Source organism: Carettochelys insculpta, chromosome 29 (genome assembly GCF_033958435.1).
Source record: "Carettochelys insculpta isolate YL-2023 chromosome 29, ASM3395843v1, whole genome shotgun sequence".
NCBI classification, from domain to species: domain Eukaryota; kingdom Metazoa; phylum Chordata; order Testudines; family Carettochelyidae; genus Carettochelys; species Carettochelys insculpta.
In genome coordinates, this window is record NC_134165.1 from 9,097,389 (window position 1) to 9,118,784 (window position 21,396).

The 21,396-nt window shown below is 54.4% G+C and overlaps 1 protein-coding gene across 1 annotated transcript in view; it reads right to left on the reverse strand.

Annotated features, from left to right (window-relative positions):
• Nucleotides 1–15,977, reverse strand: part of PDE1B (phosphodiesterase 1B) — a 48,900-nt gene extending 32,923 nt beyond the window's left edge. Inside the window, exon 1 of the mRNA XM_074979589.1 lies at nt 15,845–15,977. Within this exon, the coding sequence (XP_074835690.1) occupies nt 15,845–15,897 (53 nt within the window). The 5' untranslated portion in view covers nt 15,898–15,977. The remainder of the gene's footprint in view (nt 1–15,844) is intronic.
• Nucleotides 15,978–21,396: the final 5,419 nt, after the last annotated feature.

Genomic DNA, 21,396 nt, shown 5'->3' on the forward strand with positions numbered 1-21,396 from the left:
GGTGATAAGAATAACTTGGCACCAGTACATAGCCAGGGAAGTGGGGAGAGATGTGAGCACGGAGGGGGGATGTGTCTGAGCCGGCAGGTCTTGGGATTCGGGGAGGTGAAGGACCCTGTGGGATTCTGAGCTAGTCGGAGGAGAAGGCAAGTGGCAGTCAAGAGTGGAGACAACTGGGGAATGAGGGATGATGGGAGGCCCAGGGAGCTGGTGGGGCAACAGCTGGATTGGAGGGGGAGGCTGGAACTAGGAGTGAGCAGTGAAGGGGTGACAGCAGGGATGCATTTTCCCAATACAAGCAAATGTCTCAGTTTTCCTTTCTGAAGCCCCACTCTGTCCATCTCCAACCAGACTCTTGCAACCTTCCAATAAAATGCCGCCCTACACATACCAGCCTCCTGCATCCTTCCAGCAAAACACCTCCCTACACACACACACACACACTGGATTCACAGTATGAAAACAGGATCCACCTGCATAGGGTGAGCATCCGTCCCACTTTGGCCGGCACGGTCCCATATTTCAGGTGCCAGGCAGGCGTCCTGACTTATTTTAACACAGGGGATAATTGCCCCATATTCATGCCCCCTGCTGAGCTCCCCTTCCCCCAGGTCAGTGCAGCCACAGCTGCCAGCCAGAGAGCACATGGAAAGCAGGCGGAGCAGGTACTCAACGTCCACATGTACAGGCAGCAGCAGGAGAGGGAGCCAGCAGGGGCCATGCCACGTTAGTAAGGCAGGGGATGTTGGGGCAGGGTGGAGGGGTCATGTATGTCCCACACTCCTTTTTAAGATTTTAATGAGACCTGGTACCCAGGCAGCCACCCCTCCAGCCTGGGAGACCCTCTCCCCTCCCACAAGGCAGGGCTGCAGCCCCATTCTGGCTCCCTGCAGCAAGGCTGCAGCCCTGTTCCCAGCTGCCTGAAGCTTGGGGAAGTCAGGAGCTGTACTGGCAGGGCAACAGGCCTGTTCCCAGCTCCTGAATGCATGGGACAGCCCAGGAGGTCCCCCACAGAGCTGCAGCCCTGTTCCCAGTGCCTGGTGGCATGGACCATCTAGGGACTCCCCCCCACCTTCCACAGGGCAACCACCCCTACAGCCGGAGAGCCTCCCCTCCCCACCTCATGGTGCCCTAGGAGCAACAGGCACACATGAGCAGAGACTGAAGCAGGAAGCTCATGCTCAGAACACTGTAGTTCACTGCCTAGGCCTGCAAGCAGACTTCCTTGAGCCCCAGCTCAGCAGCAGGCACACACAACCTGGCTGCTGTTACTGGAGTCTCAAGGCAGAAAGGCCCACTGTGATCACCCAGCCTGCCCTGACTTGCACTGGCCAAGGAACAAACACAAAACAATCCCTAGGACTGGCAGATCCCTTAAAAAAACAGCCCCTCTGGATTTAAAAATTGCCAGGGATGGAAGTTCCTCCATGGCTCAGCTGAGCGGCACTGGTGCCTATGGCTTATTTACACCATTTCCTCTCTGAATTTGTCTTGCTTCAGCTTCAAGCCATAGCAAAAACCCAGAAGTCCAGTAGCACTTTAAAGACTAACCGATTTATCTGTTAAAGTAAGACCCACGCAAGCTCATTACCGAATAAATAAATTTGTTAGTCCTTAAGGTGCTACAGAACTACTTGGTTTTGTGGCACTACAGACCAACCTGGCTGCCCCTTGGAGACTGGTCAAGCCATAGGATTGTGTCTCTGCTCCCTTGAAGAGCCCAGTCTTACGTATTGTTCCCCACGTAGGTACCTACTGCCTGTCATCATCTTACCCCTTCACCTCATTCGGGAACTAAACAGACTGAGCTCCTTGAGAGGGGAGCTGGGGGAGATAATAGCTTTTATTGCACCAGTTGCTGTGGGGAGAAGACAAGCCTTGGAGCTGCACAGCTCTTCTTCAGGGCTGGAACGTGCACGGACAGTCACAGCCAAAGTCAAGGTGGAATAGATTGTTTCGTTAGCACAAGGCGGTAACGCACATTTCCAGAGACCATTCGGGGTAGCAGCCTGTTAAAACCTCTCCTGTCATGGCGGGGGAGCAGAAAGGGGGATATTAGCAAGCTACAGAATGTTATAAACCATAAATCCAGCATCTCTAGTCCAGGCTTTGTAGCGTCTGGCAAAGTTACGAATTTGCCCCCTGGTTCTCAGGACTGAGTGAGGAACTTTCTTAGCTTTGCTCCTCCAGGGCCAATAACAAAACCTGGATCCAAATACCTCCAAGTTGGACAGCCCACATCTGGGGTGACCCTTAATGGCTCTGTGTCTTCAAAGCAGCAGCTAATTCTGCCTGGATTAAACCTCTACACAGCCAGGCATCCGTGCATGTGAATAAACAGCCTAGGTGGCATCCCACTGCTCAGCGGAAGGGTGATGTTGCATGAACGACCACATTTCAACTTGACAGCCCTGTGATCTAGACTCGCTGGTCTGAAAACATCCCTCCCTCGTTGGCTGCCGCGTCAGCCTCCCCTCCTGGGCAATTTAAACAGTAACGCTATAATCTCCTCCAACTATCTTTTCAATTAGCCAGGAAGGTGGCTTCTGAGAAGCGAAGCGGAGGGAGAGGGAAAACATCATCATTGTTCAAAGCCAGGAGCAAGGGCACTCAAGGAGACACTTTGCAGAAGAGTACTCTTGTCTCCCAAATGCTCCAGCTGGAGAGCTGCCCCTTGCCTCAGCCCCTTGCCCACCAAGGACTCCTGTAACCAGTCCCCCAGCTCTGCATGCGCAGCTGCAGGGCTGAACCATCTCTGGGCTCCTGGGAAGCGCTCAGTGATTGTCATCCCAAGTGCTTCTTGTGAGCGAGAAGCCGGGGGCTGAACCTCGGACAGTCCACCTCGTGGGGCATTTCAGCACTTCAAAAATGGCTTCGTTCTGAGTCAGCCCCAGTCCCAATGTCCACAGCATTTCCCACAGAACGGAGATTCACAGGTTCTGGCACAGAAACAATTTGTATGGACTTTTTCACTCTTCCACGGAAAAGTTCATCTGACTGAAAAGGATTTGGGGGGGTAAGGGGTCACCATGGCAGTGTTGCCTGATGGAAAACTCAACAGCCTTTCCAACATGCTCCAGTACAGTTAGTCAGCAGAGACACCCACAGGGGCCCAACGTACCAAGGTACATAGGTGCCCAAGATGCAGAGAGGTGCCTGTGTGAGTTAGGTGTTTGCGTCCCAATGATTTTCTAAAGGATTTAGCTCCCTAACTAGCTCAGAAGCACTTTTAAGAAACATGAGGTGCCTGAGCTGTATCTGGAGGTGCCTACATTCCTGCAGTTCCCACTCCCTGACTAGACGGCCTAATTTTTCCTATTGAGATCACCTTTCATCCTGAAAGCCCTGCCCCAAATCAGGGACCTGTCACACCAGGCACTGCACAGACCCAGCGCAAGGCAACCTCGGCCCTGGAGAGCTTCTCCCAGTCTGCACAGACAAAGCAAAGCCCAGCACAGATTATAAACCCCATTTTACAGCTGAGGCACAAGAAGATAACGTGACTCCTTCCAGGTGCCTCCTGCGGAGCTGTGATGTGAATCCAGCCTATCCTTTTAACCGCTAGACCTTCTCTGATTACAGTTTTGTTGCTGGGAACTAGATTTCATGGTGCCATGAAGCTGCTCTTGGCTGTGGGCCCCCAACAGGCTTTCATGAATGTTCATACAAGCGGGCATGTTCACAGGCAGGGAACAAAAGGGGGATAGATGCAGAGGGAGTAAAAGGTCTCGTGCGAAGCTGTTAGTGAGTCACTTTTCTTGATATTTATTGTGAGCTGTCCAATAGCCCTAGTACCGAGTGCTTGACAATGGCTGTGAATTCCCCCACATCAGAGAAATGAACCTGTGACTTCCGGCAGAGCTGTAGTGTCCAAGCCGCCCTATCTGAGTGTGGGTATGTGGCTGGAACAATAAATATACTTTCAGAATAACATGCTTAGTTTGCTATAGCGGTACCCATTGCTGTGACTAGTGCTTCAGAAGTGGACCACAGGTGGAGAGGTAGCACTGGCCCCTGCCCGAGCAAACGCTGAGCTCCTTTTCCTGTCCTCAGTCAGTTACAGCTCCCAGGCATGTCGTAGTCTCCCCATGGAGCCTGTGGGATTCTCAGGATCGTGCACGTGTCAAGTATCTTGTGTCATAAACTTTTCTATGAGGACTTTTGAAATGAATGGAATATACCACGACAGGGGCTTGTGGGGTCTAGTGGGTGGTTTGAATGCGAGCTTGAGTGTCTGGACTCCTGGCTTCTCTTTGCAGCTCTGCCACAGCATCGGTGCAGCCCTACAGACAAATCTCTGTGCCTCGGTTTGCCCAGTTGTAAAATGCTGGGTGAAGCTCCCCACCCATTGCACAAGGGCATTGTTGGATTGAGTTCATAGAATCACAGAGCTGGAAGGGACCTCAGGAGGTCATCAAGTCCAGCCCCTTCCCCAAGCAGGATCAACCCCAGCTAAGTCACCCCAGCCAGGACCTTGTGAAGCCAGGACTTAAAAACCTCGAGGGATGGAGATTCCACCACCTCTCTAGGTAACACATTCCAGTGCTTCACCACCCTCCTGGTGAAATAATTTTTCCTAATATCCAACCTACACCTCCCCCACTGTAACTTCAGACCATTGCTCCTTGTTCTGCAGTTGATAGTTGACAGGCGAGGAAGGTGTTAGCTGCTACAGACCTCCAGAGTGACTCACTGGGATTCAGAACTGCCCAAGGCCTCTGGACCTCACCCCACTCCATGCTCCTCTCTCTCCATCCAGGGCCGGCCCCCTCACTCTGAGTCTATAAATCCCAGCAGATGGTGGCACAAGCAGCCTCCCGCCCAGTTACAGATTCACTGGCGCTTCCCATATCTCAGGGGCAAATCATCAGCCCTTTCCTCCCCGGCCTGTGCCTCATTGCAAAGCTCTAAGAACCAGCCCCCTATCGAACGGCATGAGTACAACGCTCCCTCCTGGGCATCCAGCGGGCTGGGACTTTGGAAGAAACCATCCTCCTAAGGGTTAAATCCAAGCTCGCTCACTCGCTCTCCCTCACACCTCCTATCCCCAACAGTTGCTGCTGCAAGTGAGGATGGCGACTCTGATTTCCCAGGGTTCGGATCTTCCCTCCCACAAGCCAAGGCTCCTGTTCGCCATTGACATGGGTGCTGGGATCTCTCCAGTATTAGGTGGGAGCCACTTCTTCCACTGCACTCCTCACCCCTCCCCTGGCCTGAGCGAAAGCCACATCCAGTTGCTTTCACTTTGCAGAGCAGCAGAACACACCGTCCCTGGGCGCGAGTTTTGCTCCTGAGCAGATGCGGTTTCTCGGTTTTCTCCTCTGCAGCTCGCAGCCAGGCCTCAGCTCTCTCTGATTCCAGCCACAGGTTTCCAGTTCTGTGCAGCACGATGGAATAGCAACTCTGCAGCCTAACTGGAGCGAAGGATCCAGAACTGGACAGCCCCTCCCCAGGGAGCCTCGGCTTAAGCCTGGTTGCTTGGCTCAGCAGCCAGGGGGTATAATTTGTGAACCAAATGGAGATGGTGGAAGCAGGTGGGAGGGAGGTGGACAGGCCTGATTTTTGTGCCTCTCTCTGAGCTACCAACTGACCCCAGGGGATAGTTTTAGTCATGCAGATGGGTCACTGGAATGGAGTGTATAGTGGGGATGCTCAGAGTCACTGAACTTAGAGTCACAGTATAGAATGGAAACCTCTCCAAGCCAGGGAGCATGGCAGCATCCCTAGTTCCAGCTCCCAAGCATGCAGAGGGCCTGTGTCACTGGGCCCCACCCTTCCTTGGTACTGTGTTTCCCATGTGGACGGTACTGTACCCTGGTACTGTACCACTGCCATCCCGCAGCCCTCAGACATTATGATTAGTTGCATTGCAACAGAGTGAAGAGGCAATATTCTGCAACAGCTGCAGGATTCTTACGTGTAACCCACACACCTAGGGGTGTGGGTCACTGTCCCATGCGGTGGCACCTAGACCACTTACAGAGAGAAAAAATGAGTCTCTGCTACAGCCTCAGCTGAGAGCCAGCTGGCCTTTAGCACCCACTGTAGACGCTCCTGCACTGCACTCCAGAGGTCCCAGGTTTAAGTCTGTCTGTGGGCGGTTGCACTGGCACTAACGTCTCGGAGCGGCTCACAGGGCAAAAGGTAGCAGTACAGGCTAATGGGCTTGGGGCGAGCCAAACCCCAGCTCCAACTCAGCAGCTGCTATGGGAAAGTGGGGGGGACGGGGACAGGGACAGGCCCTGCCTCACTGGGAGGTATTGGAGAAACAAGCAGAGGTGAGCGCAGAGTAGAGCCAGGAGATGCCATAGGGCCTGGTGTGGCCGAAGCACTGAGGTGCTGTAGGGCAGGGATGGTCAGAGAGGCCTGCATGGCCCAGGTGGGATGGTAAGGCCTAGCAAGCCCATGCTGGCTGGGGCATGTATGGAAGCCTGCTCAGAGCAGGAGCGTGCAGCTCGGCAGAGACTCAGCCGAGGAATTACTCATGGCAAACGCTGCTCCGGTATTCCTGCGTGTGGTTCCCTTTAGTGGTGGAGCCGCGCTCCCCACCCCCGGGAATTATGTAATTATGCAGATTAAGTTATTCTCCCTGCTTTGCATAACAAATGATCAGTTGGTGTTGCCGGGTGCTGAGGAGCTACTACGGGGCAAGGGACTGACTGGCAGCGCCCAGTCTGCACCCCGAAGTTGTAGGACCATCCCACTTCACGCAGCTCCAGAAAGCACCAGCCACACAAGCGCACAGCCTCTGAAGGGGCTCTTCGCAATCAGCACAGAAGAGGCAGGGAGGGCTAGTGGGCACAGCAACAGGGCTGAGAATCAGCGCCCCGGGAGGGGGATGAGACCCACTGGTTAAAGCAGGGACTGGGCAGCAGGCCTCCTGGGTTCTCCCCTGGACTCTGGGAGGGAAGTGGGGTCTAACGGTTAGAACAGGGGGCGGGGTTGGGAGTCGGGTTTGCAGACTCACTGCTACGCCTGTGGCTTAGACAAACCATCCCCCTGGGAACCCAGGGGTGTGAGTGTCCTTTCCCAGCCTGCTCCCAGCTAGGGACACACACAATGAGTTAGTGGCAGGGCTGAGAACAGAACCCAGGAGTCCTGGCACCATGGACCCAAGTTATCATTGTCCTGCAGTCCTTAACATAGGGAGATACACATCTCATAGAACTGGAAGGGACCTTGGGAGGTCATCAAGTGCAGTCCCCTGCCTTCTGGGCAGGACCAAGCACTGTCCCTGCTGCCAAGGAGCCCCAAGGCAGCCAGACAGCACTCCTGGCAGAGAACCTACGCCTGGCAGAGCGCTGTGCCACCACTCCCACACACCCAGCAGTAGGGGTGCTCCAGGAGGGAGGAGGCCTGGCTTATGGGTCAACAGCTGAACCCATAAAGCACAACTGGGGCACTTGCTGCTGTCTGCCACAGCCCATCAGCTCACACAAGGGAACGGGAGGACCGGCTCTTTCAGCAGCTACTTATGCTTAGGAAACAAACCTGCATTATCTCCGGGGCACTTCAATCTGGACAGCACACACGGCAGGTCTCCTCCTGCTAGTGTTAAAAGGCTCTCAGCATTGCTAAACATCCTGGAGGACAATTTCCTAACTCACAAAGTGTTGCAGCCAACATGGGGCAATCTGCGTTAGACTGCACCTTGACAGCTTAGGAGGAGCTGATCACAGAACTATAAATAAGGGTAGATACAAGTAAGTGTGACTTGACTACATGAGTTACGTGCAAACAGGATGAAGTCCAAACAAGTGATACGCTCGCTCCTCGGTGCTTGAAAAGAGCCAGTTTCATAAAGCTGAGAACAATTATGAGCCAAATCAGCGGGGAGGAAGAATTTAATCAGAAAAGCAGGAGGCGTACTTGGGAATTGTGTAAGCACATTTTACTCGAGACCCAAAAGCCACAATCCTACAGTCAAATCACTGGCAATTAACCCTGGAGCATGTCCCAAGGGTGGGGTGGATTCGCCACTCTCGGCAATTTTCAAATCAACAGACTGTGGAACTGGGCTGGTTCATGCCCCAGCACAAATAGCTACCGGTGTGGGAATTCTGGGGGGGTGGGGTGCTGGCCACAAGTGCCTGCCCCACTGTCTCCCTCTGTTCCGTCCACGCCCTGCCCTTGCTCTGTGCCCTGCTCACCTCTTCCCACAGAAGAGCTGCACCACTTCCAGTGAGCATGGGGCCAGACCCCCTCCCCTGAGCGGCACGGCCTGAGAGTGGTGTGAGCAAGGAAGCTGGTGCTGCTCGCAGGCCGCGTGGCTCTGGGGGCAGCGAGGGAGGGACACAAGGGTCTGTGTGTGCCCCCTGTGTACTCCCCAGGCATCGCCTCTGCCCAGGCAGTTCTGCAGCCTGCGTCCCACCTGAGAGCAGACAACAAGATGATTGCAACAGGCCTGGCTGGTTTTTTAACCACTGCACAGCAGGCAGCCCCCGTTCAGCCTGGGTTCTGCATGTGACCTGACTTTAACAGATGGGGCCACTGAGGCACAGAGGGTTGCAGGAACTCACCCCAGAGAGCAGGGGGCAGGAACTGGCAGAAGGACCCTTTCTCCCTTACCCTCTGCCTGGAGGCGGTCGCTGGGCCAGGCTGTGCTCTCCTGCAGCTGTCAGGAGTATCCACAGCTAAGGCGGCCACAGGACATTAATTCTCCCTAAAGAGCTGTGAATTCTGGCCGCTAACGACAGGCTGGGGGAGCCAAGGGCCACAGGCCTCACCTGAGGGTGAAAGTAGCAAGTGGGAATCTATCGCTCTGATGGTGTGTCCAATCCGGCAAGGCCAGGAACAGCCACAGCCTGGGTCCAGGCAGCGGTGCTCAGCAGCAGGGCGGCCAGAGGGAGACCGGGAGTGCACAGGAGCAGAGACGGCAGAGCCAGGTGGATGGGCGAGGGCAGTGGGAATGTCTGCCCTCGTTAGCTGTCACCCATCTCCAGCCCTCCTTGTGGAGCCAGGCTTCCTCCCCTGGGCCTGGGGGCACAAGGTGCTGTCACTTCGGGGTGGGAGCACCCAGCTCAGAGGCCTGGCCTTTTAAGAGCAGGCCCAGCTCTGTGGGCCTCTGCTCTTGGGGTGTCTTTACGCAGCACCCGGTGCTGCAGGGCGTCATCCCTGGCGGGGTCCAAGGCGCTGCTGAAATACAAATAATAATCCATGGCCTGTCCCAGGGTAGGGTTGTAGTCGGGGATGCCGCACTCCAGGCTGCTCTTGGGCACGGCCTGCACCGTGCTGCTGCTGCAGGAACAGCATGCGGGAGTTCTGAACAGGACACAGGCACACGGGGGTGCTGGCACAGCTGTAGGGAGGCTGGCTCCTGCCCTGCACAGCCAGGTGTACCCCACTGCCACACTGGAGCGCCACACAGCCGTGGCAAAGCCCGTTGCCTTTGCCCGCCTGCCTGCCCCTTGCTGGCCCTCTAAAATCAGTCTCCCCAGGTGCTACCTCGTACAGGTGCTACTGAAATCCCCATGAGCTGCCCTGGCCACTGGATCAGGGAGGCAGCACATAGCTCCCTGGAGAGACTGCACACCAGCCCCGTGGTGCTTCTGAGGGCCACCCTGGCTATGGCTATAACACCAGAGCTCCTGGGACCCACATGTAAAGTGTGCCAAGCCCAAGGGTCTGGTGTGCTCTCCATTGCAAGGCTGGCTGGATCAGCCGCCCTGATCTCTAGGCCACGGCATGCGCTCTGCAGAGCGGGCCTGTCTCTCACTGAGCGTCTCACGCATCCTGCAGGACAGGGCTGAGGTGCACACGCACTGAGCCTTGCAGGGCCCAGGTCTCACTGCTCACAAGCTCCATTTAGTGTCCAGACTCAGTCACAGCACAGCACCTCTCCCCTCTCAGCTCCCCGGCGGGATCCCAGCGTGAGCTGAGAAAGGGGAAGTGACTGAACACGCCACGATGCTCAGCCTCCACCGAGCATCTCATTGCTGCTGCTGTAAAGTGGTCAGTTGCGGCCTCCTGACCTGACTGTGGGGCTGATGACAGCTCATTGCTCAAGCACCAGGACTGATTTCCCCCTTAACATGCTGACTCACCAGGGCCTTTGGTTGTCTGTTCTTTGCCCCAGGCAGAGGCTCTGAACATCACGGAGATGACAGAGCATTAGCTCGGAGCAGCCGAGGGTGGGCTGTGCCAACTCTGTGTCAGACTGTGCCCAGGTCGAACCACTGCTGAGGCCACCCCTGCAATCCCACTGGCAAACGGCTGTTCCTGTCAGCCATTGCACTGGCTGCCCCTGGGTGTGTTCCAGTGTCCAGGCCTCCAGCTCCACCCTGGCTCTGGATTTTCGGCAGCTCTGGAGTAGACAAATGACTGAATGCACCAGGCCTCCTGGAGCAGGCCCCTCTGGGACAGGATGAGGGGCACATATGTAGGGAGGGGGGCAGCCCCGGAGGGACCTTTTCTAGGGGCACTGAAAGATACAAAGGTGGCACCTCACGCTGCATAATTTCCCAAAGAAAGGAGATTTTGTGGGCAGATGGAAAACGCAAAAGCCAAACAACGTGTGACCTCCTTACCAGGCCAACACCTCCAGGACCAGTGTGCAGAACAAACTGTCTGAGATCCACTGCCTCCCCCTCCCTATTTGCCCCCCACACCCTCACCTGCCAGAATATTGCTCTGCTACAGTCAGTCTTCAGTGCTAGTAGCAACCATTGAACTCAGGGCCCCTTCCCGCTGGTACACAGCAGGAGACCGGCCCTGCCCCAGGGAGCTCAGCCTGGGAGCTCTGACAGGGAATCAGATGATGGGCTAAGCCAGGAGCAAGGTGTATACTCAGGAGTATCCTTTGGGCTCTCTCTTTGTCGCACAGCCAAGCGGTGGCTGGGCCAATGCACCCATTGATACAAACCCGCAGACCCACCCCTGCAACTCTGTCCGGGCTCTCTGGCTGGCAAAGGCCCTGGTACCTGGAGCAGTGCACAGCCCCCAGGAGCTGAAGAGACACGATTGGAAGGAAACTACCTCAGGGCATCAAAGGCTGCCTAAACAATATGGCTCCTGCCCTTTCCCTGGAGGGAAAGGCCTGGCTGCCTGGAGCTCCCTGCAGGGCCTTCACTACCAGGCCTGTGACCTCACTCCTGGCCATGGGAAAGGGGCAGGAAAGCAGGAAATGCCCCACCCGAGAGACTGGAGCTGTGCTGGGATTGGATTCCCCTGCCAGTGGCATGGACAAGGGTCCCAGGAGGCTCATGTTCATGCTCACACAATCTCGTCTGTGATCTCATTTCCCGACTGGTGCTGCGGAGGATGGCTGGGCCCAGGGAACATTCAGTCCTTGTCATGAGTAAAGAGCCCCTCCGCTGCCGTATTCTGTCAGACCCTTCGTCACAGGGGCCTGCCCGCAGCATTCCACAAATCCCGAGGTGAAGCTTCCCTAGCAGTTCTGTCCACTCAGTACAGATCTGCTTCAGTGTTCCCTGTCAGCTGAGCACATGGGCAGCTGCCAAGGAGAGACTCAGGAGCTGGTCAGCTGATTAGCTGAACACGCTCAGCATGTTTCTATGGGTGACGCACATCCGCACATGCCTCAGTGCACATAACAAAATTTATTCTGCACACGGATGAAACAAACAGAGGGAACTTTGCATGCAAAACAGTCAGGATGGCAAGTCTGTGGGCTCCACTGTGACCAGGCCTGTGTGCCCAACACCGCAAATCGGGGACAGCGTCTTTTATGTCGTTAGACGTGCAGCCTTGTCCTTCAGCATAGCAAGATGCATGCACCAGAGGACAATCCTGTGTCTTAGGTGTTTAATGGGTCCAAGTGACCCTCAGGTTTTGAATCAGAAAGGACGTTTTCTCCAGGTCACTCCTGGGCTCTATTCCAGCCCTGGGAGTGGGGTGGGAGCTGGGACTCTTGGGTTTTATCACCCCCCCGGGGCGAGGCGTAGCGCAGGGATCACCTGTTGGACCCTCACCTCTTACCCCTTCGGCACAGGGCCTGGCCACTGAGGGCACCAAGATCTGTCCAGTTCTCTGCAATGCTGGGCTCTGCACAAGCGTATGTGGGTGCTGGTTGTGGCCTACAGGAGGCCAGACTAGATCAGGCATCAGCAACCCCCAGCATGGGCGCCAAAAGTGGCATGTGAACCGATTTTCATCGGCACGTGAGGGCAGGAGCTCAGCCCTGCCCCCTCTCCCCCGTGTAGCTGGGAGCTTACACAAAGCCTGCGGATTAACCAGCTACTGCTGCCAACCACCACCCAGACGGTAACACTCTGCATCTGAATGTATTTATTAATGAAGCTGTTGCAAGTAGGACTATTAGTGACTTGAGAAAGTATCAGTGGCACTCGGACCATCCACAGGTCAAACGATCAGATTTTGGCTCCCCGTCTCAGAAAGATTGTTGACCCTGCTGTAGGTGATCTCACGGGCCTGTTGGACCAGATATGCCACAAAATCTGTTGAATCCTTCCCTCATTCTTGTACTTTCACAGAGCATTTCAGTTCCCCTTTTAAGTCACTTCTCTCCCACGCCTGGAGTTTGGAGAAGATGCTGCATCCTGGAATTCCCCCTCCCATCTCTGCCGGGAACAAGTCCTTCCCTGGGCAGGGAAAAGGCCCGGCAGCTCCCACCCCAGGCATATCCCACACTCCCACTCCCCCTCCCTGGCTGCAGACAGCAAAATGCTGGATCGGCCTTGACATGACACTTCACAGCTGCGCTGCAGATCCACAGCCCAGCGCAATGGCACTAATAGGGCCATTTCAGAGCACGGCAGGGGACAGAAGGCTCTTGTTCGAGACGCTCTCAACAAGGTTAGAAGCGAAGCAGTGCATGGCCAGCAAGGGCACCTGGAGAAACCCACTGCAGCAGGGCTTGTTCCTCCGCAGCTCTGCACAGCTCTGGAGGCTGAGTCCCAGGGACATGCAAAAGGCACTGGAGAATCCCCCCTCTCTGGTGTGCAGCTAACCCAAGGGCTCTGTGCCAGCCCTGCCCCTAGCCACCCCCCGCCTTGAGTCTCCCCGTGCTCCTCTCTGCTTCCCACATCCCATGCAGGGGGCCCTCACAGGGAACATAGCATAAGAGAGAGCAGCCTTGAGGATGCTCTAGCTTACACTGGGGTCAGAACAGATCCCCAGGATAGTGGGAGCATAAAGCCACCTTCACACCTCATCCCGCCCTCCCCCCAAACACACAGGAACAGAGCAGGGTCCTGTGCAGATTGTGAGCTCTCTGGGACAGGGAGCATCTCTTGGTCTGTACCCTGCAGTCCCCAGCACAGCAGGGGCACTACCGCTGTGCGGCTATGAAGTACTATTGACTGAGTCACTCACACCTGGTGCAAGAGGAGAAGGCTGACTTAGCATTTGCCCCCCACTCTGCACAGGTGCGAATGAGGCATGTGGTGAGGGACATGGCCAGGTGCTTACACCTGAAGCCTGGGAGTGTCACTCAACTCCATGCCCCTTCTTGGCTCTACCCCTGGGAAAGGTGCTCAGCCTCAGTGTTTGGTGCCTCCCCAGACCCGCCCTTGACATTCCGGTGGCTCATCCTGGCTCTGAAGCTATTAACCCAAGTGCCTTCCATGATGTGCCTCAGTTTCCCTAATGCTAATCTTGCTCTCAGGTGTGCTGCTAATGCTCTTTGCAGCTGGTGAGGCCTGGTTGCTTCTGTGCTTTCCTTGGGAGCCCCGAACACTCAGCTGACTCAGGCAGGGCCCAGTTGGGTGTAGGGTGACCAACTGTCCCAGTATGAGAGGCTGTGTCTTATATCGGCCACCCTGCCCTTCCTCGCCTCCCCCTGAAAATAAGAGGGCCCTGACTGTGCGCACGTGTTACCGCCTCACCCTTTCCAGGTGTGGGCAGCTTTTGCTGCTGGCTCTGACTTGGTACTAGCTCTTGTCCTGCAGGCTCCTTAACCACCTCCCCATTAAAAGGAAGTGGAGAGCAGGGGGGTATGATGGCTGGTTTTCATGGGTTCATCCACATTAAGGCCAGAGGTACTGACAGCTCAGCTCATCTAACCTTGTGGACGGGACAGACCAGAATACGCCACCCTCTCACCTCCACAGGGGGCCCAGCAAATCCAGTGAGACCCCAACGATATCAGCACCTTGGGCCGTTTTTCTTTGCTGTTGCACACAGCGGTTGGATTGATTGCAGGGGGTCCCTCCCTCCCCCAGCCTGAGTGGGCTGGACGCAGGGCCATGGGGCCCAAAGGTGGCACAGGAGCCTTGCTTCTGGATGCCAGGGTGAGCAGTTATTGATGCCCTTCCTGCGCTGGCCCAGAGAGACTGCCCAACCTGTCATGGAGGGAAAAGGGCGAGGGCAGGCCCCAGAAGAGGCGGGTAAGGACTGTATTCTCCTGCTGGGCCCAGCAGGATGGGCCAGTCCCGCTCAGGGTGCTGAGGACGTCCCAGCAAAGTTTCCATCACAAACTCAGCTCCGGTGCCCCTCCCCACGGCTAAGCCCCCCAAGGGGCATTGGCCTCAGTGCCAGTAGCTCAGGCCTGCACCAGCAGAACCCTCCTGCCTGCAGGTGTAACCCACACACCGACTGGAGGCGGTTCACTACCCATACAGTGGCACCTGGACCACTTACACAGAGAAAGAATGAGTCTCCTCTGCAGCCTTAGCTGTGTACTACTTGGCTTTAGCTCAGACTGTAGTGGTACCTACAAGATGCTCCAGAGGTCCTGGGTTTAAGTCCACCTGTTGGCACTTACACATGGATGGACACAAGGTTCCCTGAACTGATGCCTGAAAGTCATGCACAGGGTGGCAGGGCCCAGCTTGTGATGAGGCCATCCTTGCTTGTCCAGCAGGGCTGGGTAGATGGGCTAGCTGCCAGAGCCTTGAGATCCCTGCAAGAGGCAGTCTGCACCCAGCCCATCTTGCCCCCCCACCCCCCTTTCTCTCCACTGGTGGAAATGTCCCCTAAATCCCACACAGGCTCTGAGCCTCCTTTCAGCAGGACAGGGACTGATGACACAGGCCCAGGCACTCAGCACATGCTCCACACCTGGAGACAAGGTGCAAGGAGGTGTCCTCAGTGGAGCTTGGGGCACTTCCCCAGGGAACCAAGGAGTGGATCTTGGTGCCCCCCAATGCTGATGTGGGAACCTGCCCTTGCTAAGCTAGAGGTCAGCACAGCCAAACCTCAGTGCTGCTGTGGCCTGGGCTCATGCAGGCTGGTTGGGCAAAACTCTAACCCAAAAAGTTTGTTTTGTCCTGGTCCCTTTGGCAGTAGAATGAGGCTGTGATCTCCTCCATGACCCTGTCTCCCCCACAGAGTCCAACGCACTAGACATAGGAGCCAAGACTCTGAGCTTCTCCTCCAGATTTCTTGCCACCAGGCCCTGTTGCCTTTCAGCCCCTTTCCTGCACAATGGTGAGCACTCCGCAGCCTCCCTCTGCCCAAGCCTAGGCAGCCTCGGGCAGAGAGAGCCACAGAAGTGCAGAACGATACCCTGCCACTCAAATGCAGCCACCTCTGAGAAGGAACGCAGCAGCTGTTTAACAGCACGTAGCAACGCTGCAAACAGGAGAAGGAGTAGGACTAAGTCCCTACAGTTCCCAAGTACCAGGTGACAGGTCATGTCTCTGCCGGTGGTCTTTGCACCTCCAGACTCTGACTCTCCCGCCCCTGTTTAGTGCTCCTCACATCGGAGCATCAAAGCAAGATGTAAAGCCTGCTCCACATGGCACCAGTCCCTCTGAATAACCCTGGGGAGCCAGCCCAGTGCAGGCATCAGTGCCATGCAGGGCCCACAAGCGGAGCTCAGTGCCAGAACCACCCCCCCAGTGCCCCGAACCCAGTGCTTGTGTCACTGGCAGAGCAGAGCTGAGCAGGGTGAAGGAGGCGTGGGGAATGCCCCAGCTCTTACCTTAGGATGGGCCCCTGCAGGTGGGCTCTCTGCACTCTCACGAACCGTGCCATGGAACACAAGCACCAGCTAGTCTAGTGCTGGGGGCAGCCCTTGCAGTCGGTGTTGGTCCTGGGGCAGCCCGGCCGCTGGCTGGCCAGCACCTCTGGGGGCTCACTGCCGGCCAGGGCAGCGGGGAAGCTGTTTGCTTCAGAGGAACTAACTTGGGCAGCTGCAGCGGGGCTGTGGGAGTGTTGTGGCCAGGAGGGCGGGGGAAGGCGGGAGCAGTGAACAGCATAACCCCACAGGAACTGTCACACAGCTGTGGAGGAAGCTTTGCCATGAAACAAGCACACAGCCCCTCTCTTGCTCCGACCCCTGCCCAGCTCCGCCTGTGCGAGTTTACTCCGCCGCAGCCCAGAGATCCCCACCAGCCCTCGGCTCTGCCCTCGTAAAGAGCCATTTCCCAGCTATTCTTGGGAGGACCCATCTGCAGGGCCCACCAAGGGGACTGAGCAGCCCCACAGGCTGCTTGGGGACAGAAATCCAGAACCACCTCTGCGGAGCAGAAACTGCAATGGAACACGCCTGGCCAGTACCCCAGAAAGCAGCCGGGGGTGGCGGGGCATGTCCAACAGCCCCAGAGTTTGGCTCAAGGAGCTGCAGCAACATTCTCCAGAGCAGCCTCTCTCCTAAGCCCTCTGTTCGTGAGGGTCCAGTCTGAGCTTGCAGGCTGTCTCCGTTGCAGCCCCTGTGAGGGACAAGGCCAGGAGCAGACTTGCTATTTTAGGCAAATTGTTTGTGTATTGAGCAAAAATAAACCAAAGTTCTCTCTTGCTCAGCAGTGTCTGGGCCAAGGGCAGCAGCAAGGCTCCCAGAAGCATTGGTTGCTCTTTGCTCCAGCTGGCTGGATGCTGCTAGCCCAGTCACTGCGAGTGGGGAGTTGGGCTTTAACCCCACCAGTGCATCCAAAGAGACGTGACTACTTGGGGTCCTGCATTCCAGTGACTGGCCATGCGATTCTGGCCCCTCAGACCCTTTGGAAAATGGAAACCAGGTTAAGCAGGGGAGGGACAAGACATGATCTCTCTGGGACCCCACTGGAAACTCACCCATCCTATGCCGAGTCCCCCTTTACAATTACAGTTCAAAACCTGTCCGATAGCCAAGCTAACTTTACATAGCTCTAGGGTTTTTTAACCATACTGTCATGTGGCATCAAGTCAAATGCATTATGTCAGCATGATTAAATGTACCAGCTAAAGTAGTAAACTTGTCAAGACAGGAAACAAAGTGTTGGAATAAATGGTAAATTTTCACAATGGAGGGCGGTAACTAGTGGTGTTCCCCAAGGGTCAGTCCTGGGACCAATCCTGTTCAACTTGTTCATCAATGACCTAGAGAAAGTGGTAAGCAGTGAGGTGGCAAAGTTTGCAGATGATACCAAGCTGTTCAGGATACTCAAAACCAAAGTAGATTGTGAAGAACTTCAAAAAGATCTCAGCAAACTGAGTGATTGGGCAGCAAAATGGCAAATGAAATTTAATGTGGGTAAGTGTAAGGTAATGCACATTGGGAAAAATAACCCCAATTATACATACAATGTGATGGGGGCAAATTTAGATACAACAGCTCAGGAAAGGGATCTTGGAATTACAGTGGATAGTTCTCTGAAGACATCCACGCAGTGTGCAGCAGCAGTCAGTAAAGCAAATAGGATGTTAGGAATTATTAAAAAAGAGATAGAGAATAAGACAAAGAATATCATACTTCCTCTATATAAAACTATGGTACGCCCACATCTTGAGTACTGCGTGCAGGTGTGGTCTCCTCACCTCAAAAAAGATATACCGGCATTAGGAAAAGTTCAGAAAAGGGCAACTAAAATGATTAAGGGTTTGGAAAGGGTCCCATATGAGGAGAGGCTACAGAGACTAGGACTTTTCAGTAGAGAAAAGAGGAGATTGAGAGGTGATATGATAGAGGTATATAAAATCATGAATGGTGTGGAGAAAGTGAATATTGGAAAGTTATTTACTTGTTCCCATAATATAAGAACTAGGGGACACCAAATGAAATTAATGGGTAGTAGGTTCAAAACTAATAAAGGAAAATTTTTCTTCACACAGCGCACAGTCAACCTGTGGAACTCCTTGCTGGAGGAGGCTGTGAAGGCCAGCATTCTAACAGAGTTTAAAAAAGAGCTTGATAAATTTTTGGAGGTTAGGTCCATAAATGGCTATTAGCCAAGGGTAAAGTATGGTGCCCCTAGCCTTTAGTCAAAGGCTGGAGACAGATGGCAGGAGACAAATCGCTTGATCATTGTCTTCGGTTCATCTCCTCTGGGGCACCTGGCACTGGCCACTGTCGGCAGACAGGATACTGGGCTGGATGGACCTTTGGTCTGACCCAGTATGGCCGTTCTTATGTTCTGTTCTTAAGAAAAAGATGTCCAGGTAGTTTGCCAGGGTCTGTTTTCCATAAAGTCACGTTGACGGGCATCAGTTATATTACTCACCTCTAATTCCTTACTAGTTAAGTCCAGTATCAGCTGCAGCATTATCTTGCCCAGAACTGATGTTGCATGTACAGACCTATCGTTACCCAGGTCATCCCATGACCCTTTTAAAATATTGGCACATCATCAGCTCTCTTCCAGTCTCCTGGAAATTCCCTCGGGTTTCACAACTTACTGAAAATCAACACGAGCCGTGCAGAGACTCTCCAGCCAGCTCTTTTCACATTCCTGGACGCAAGCCACCTGCGCCTGCTGCCTTTAAAATGTCTAACTTTAGGTGCTACTATTTAACTTCCTTCTGAGATACCAACGCAATGGAAAAAGTGTTGTCATGTGAAATGACTACATCCTCCCTCTGCCCGAGTACAGAACAGAGATGTGTATTGAATACTTCTGCTAGAGTATTGATAATTCTACCATTTCCATCTAATGATGGACCAGTACAATGGTCAAGACTCTTGTTCCTAACACATGTAATCCCCACCCTTCTCCTTTTTATTAGGCTTAACTCTGCTGACCACAGATGTCAACTTGTGTCCATCTGATTCCCTTATCAATTTCCTCCAGTTCCTACCTTTTGAGTTATATTCAGTATTATCAATGCCTCCATTTATTCCATATTATTTTTATAGTTGTCTTCACACCTCCTGTAAACCAGGTTGGTGTGTTAACCCCTATGGAACATGCCCTGAATGCTGACAAAATCAGGCGGGTGCTCATGCCTTTTCCTAGCCTGTTTCAGCCTCACTCAGATCCTGTGATTCAGCTTCCTTGGGGATGAAGGGCCTGTGTTCGGGAGGCAGGTGGGAGCACCCAGCATATGGGACATTCCTGGAAGAGGAGTGGATCCGAGAAATTCATCTCTCCCCCTCTACCCAGACATCCATGGAATGTCCATGCTGGGCTCTCTCCCTTTGGGACAGGCAGGAGCTGCTGGTGCCAGCTCAAGGACACTCCTGGAACTGGCCTGCAGTTGCTGCTTGCTTAGGACCGCTCTGCTAAGAGGCTGCAGTGGCCACTTCCTGTGGCAGGGGCTCTCAGAGTTCTATCATGGACTGATCTGACCTCAGAGAAGAGAGGTCAGGGTCCATCCGCTTGTAGCACAGGCAGGGCATGGTCAGCGTGAGCGGGGCCATCCTCAGGGGGCCCTGGAGCTTGGGGGACCCCTCCACTGCCCCAGGGCAACCACCCTGCCACATGCCCTGACCCCAACTCTGCTCCTCTCACCCTGACCCAGCTCCACCCCTTCTCCCAAGCCCTGCACCTGCCCTGCCCCTTGCCTGAAGATCCCTCCCCTGAGTGACATGAAGCTGGGGGCTTACCAGGGGGCCTTGTGCGGGATGGCAGCAGGTGTTGACTCCCCTCATATACACACTCACAGCATCAGCGGGAGCCAGAGCAACCCAGTAGCCTGCTCCACTCGGCTGTCCTCTCCCAGCCTGAAATTCGGAAATTCATTGACGTGGCCATATCTTGATTGCATTTGAAAGCCTGTTAGCTGCTGCAGTCAGTCCCAGTACAGATGGCCACATGCTGCTAAAACATGCCAAGTCAAGAGACCATGTATGCATCTCTGCCCACTCAAGAGTTAAGAACATAAGAATGCCTGCGCTGGGTCAGACCAATGGCCCATGTAGCTGGTATCGGAGCCTTCCAACAACAGCCAGCGCCAGAGGCTGCAGAGGGAACGGTCAGAATGGGCCAATTTACTGCGTTCTGCCCCTCCGCACACCCAACCACACACACGTTGTCCAGTCCCAGCTTCTGGAACTCAGAGCTTTAGGGCGACCCAGAGCATGGAGTTGTGCCCATGACCGCTTTTGCTAAAAGCCATTGATGGCCCCATCCTCCATCATCGTACCTCATCCTCTCTGAACCCCGTTACACAGCGAGCCTGCACCACCCCCGTGAGCAATGAGTTCTGCAGACTGCCCATGTGCAGGGTGAAGTAGTACTTGCTGTGTGTTTGAAATCTGCTGCCTATTAATGTCATTGGGTAACTCCCAATTCATGTCTGATGGGGTAAATAACACTTTCGTATTCACAGTCACGACTGTATAGACCTCCATCATCTCCTCCCATTCGTCATCTCCTTTCCAATCTGCAAAGCCCCAACCTTCTCCATTTGTCCCCATACAGAAGCTCTCCCACACCCCTTACCATTTTATATGCCCTTCTCTGTCCTCTTCCCAGTTCTGATAGATCAAGGACCACCAGAACTGCAGGCAGGATTTGAGGCGTGGGCATCCCATGGATTTACATGCTGACATTATGGTGTTTTCTATCTTATTAGCTAGCTCTTCCCTAATGGTTCCTAACAGTCTGTCAGCTTTTTGGACTGCTGCTGCTGCACATTGAGAGATGTTTTCAAGACGTACATGAGTGGGAACAGCTAATTTAACCCCCATCATTTTATCAGTATAATGGGGATTATGTTTTCCAAGGTGCATTTCTTTACATGTATGGATGCAGAATTTCGTCTTCCATGGTGCTGCCCCGTCACCCCTGTCTGCGAGATCCCTTTGCAACTCCACACCTCTGCACTGGACATTCAGCAGCGTCACAGCATTGACTCATGTTCGGCGTGTGAGTCACTTGATCACCACACTAGAACATTTACTAATGTGCCAAGCAACTTGGGAGGCGACGTCCAATTTTCACAGCCAGTGGAAGGCGGCGACTGTGCCAGGGTTTGCCAGTAGAGCTGTATCAACAGCCTCCCAGTCGTGACACAGCTTGTCCCAGTTCCCCGGGTGTGAGCAGCTGTGCCAGCAGCAGGGGGTTATTTGCTGGTATAGCTGTGTCTGGGATGGGGCTTTTGCAGGTACAGCTGTCTCAGTGGGGTGGTTTTGTCAGGGCTGTAAGGCACAGCATTACTGGAAAGCTTTGAAGTGTGGATGAGGGCCAGCGATTTTCAATGCATGTCCAGGTTTGAAGGGCCAGAACCCCTGTGGGAATGGGACTTGGGCCCGCTCAGCACTCAGACCTTTTACTGGGGAGGGATTCTTTTACTGTATTACACTAGTACAGTGTTTCCCAATTTTATTTGGCCATG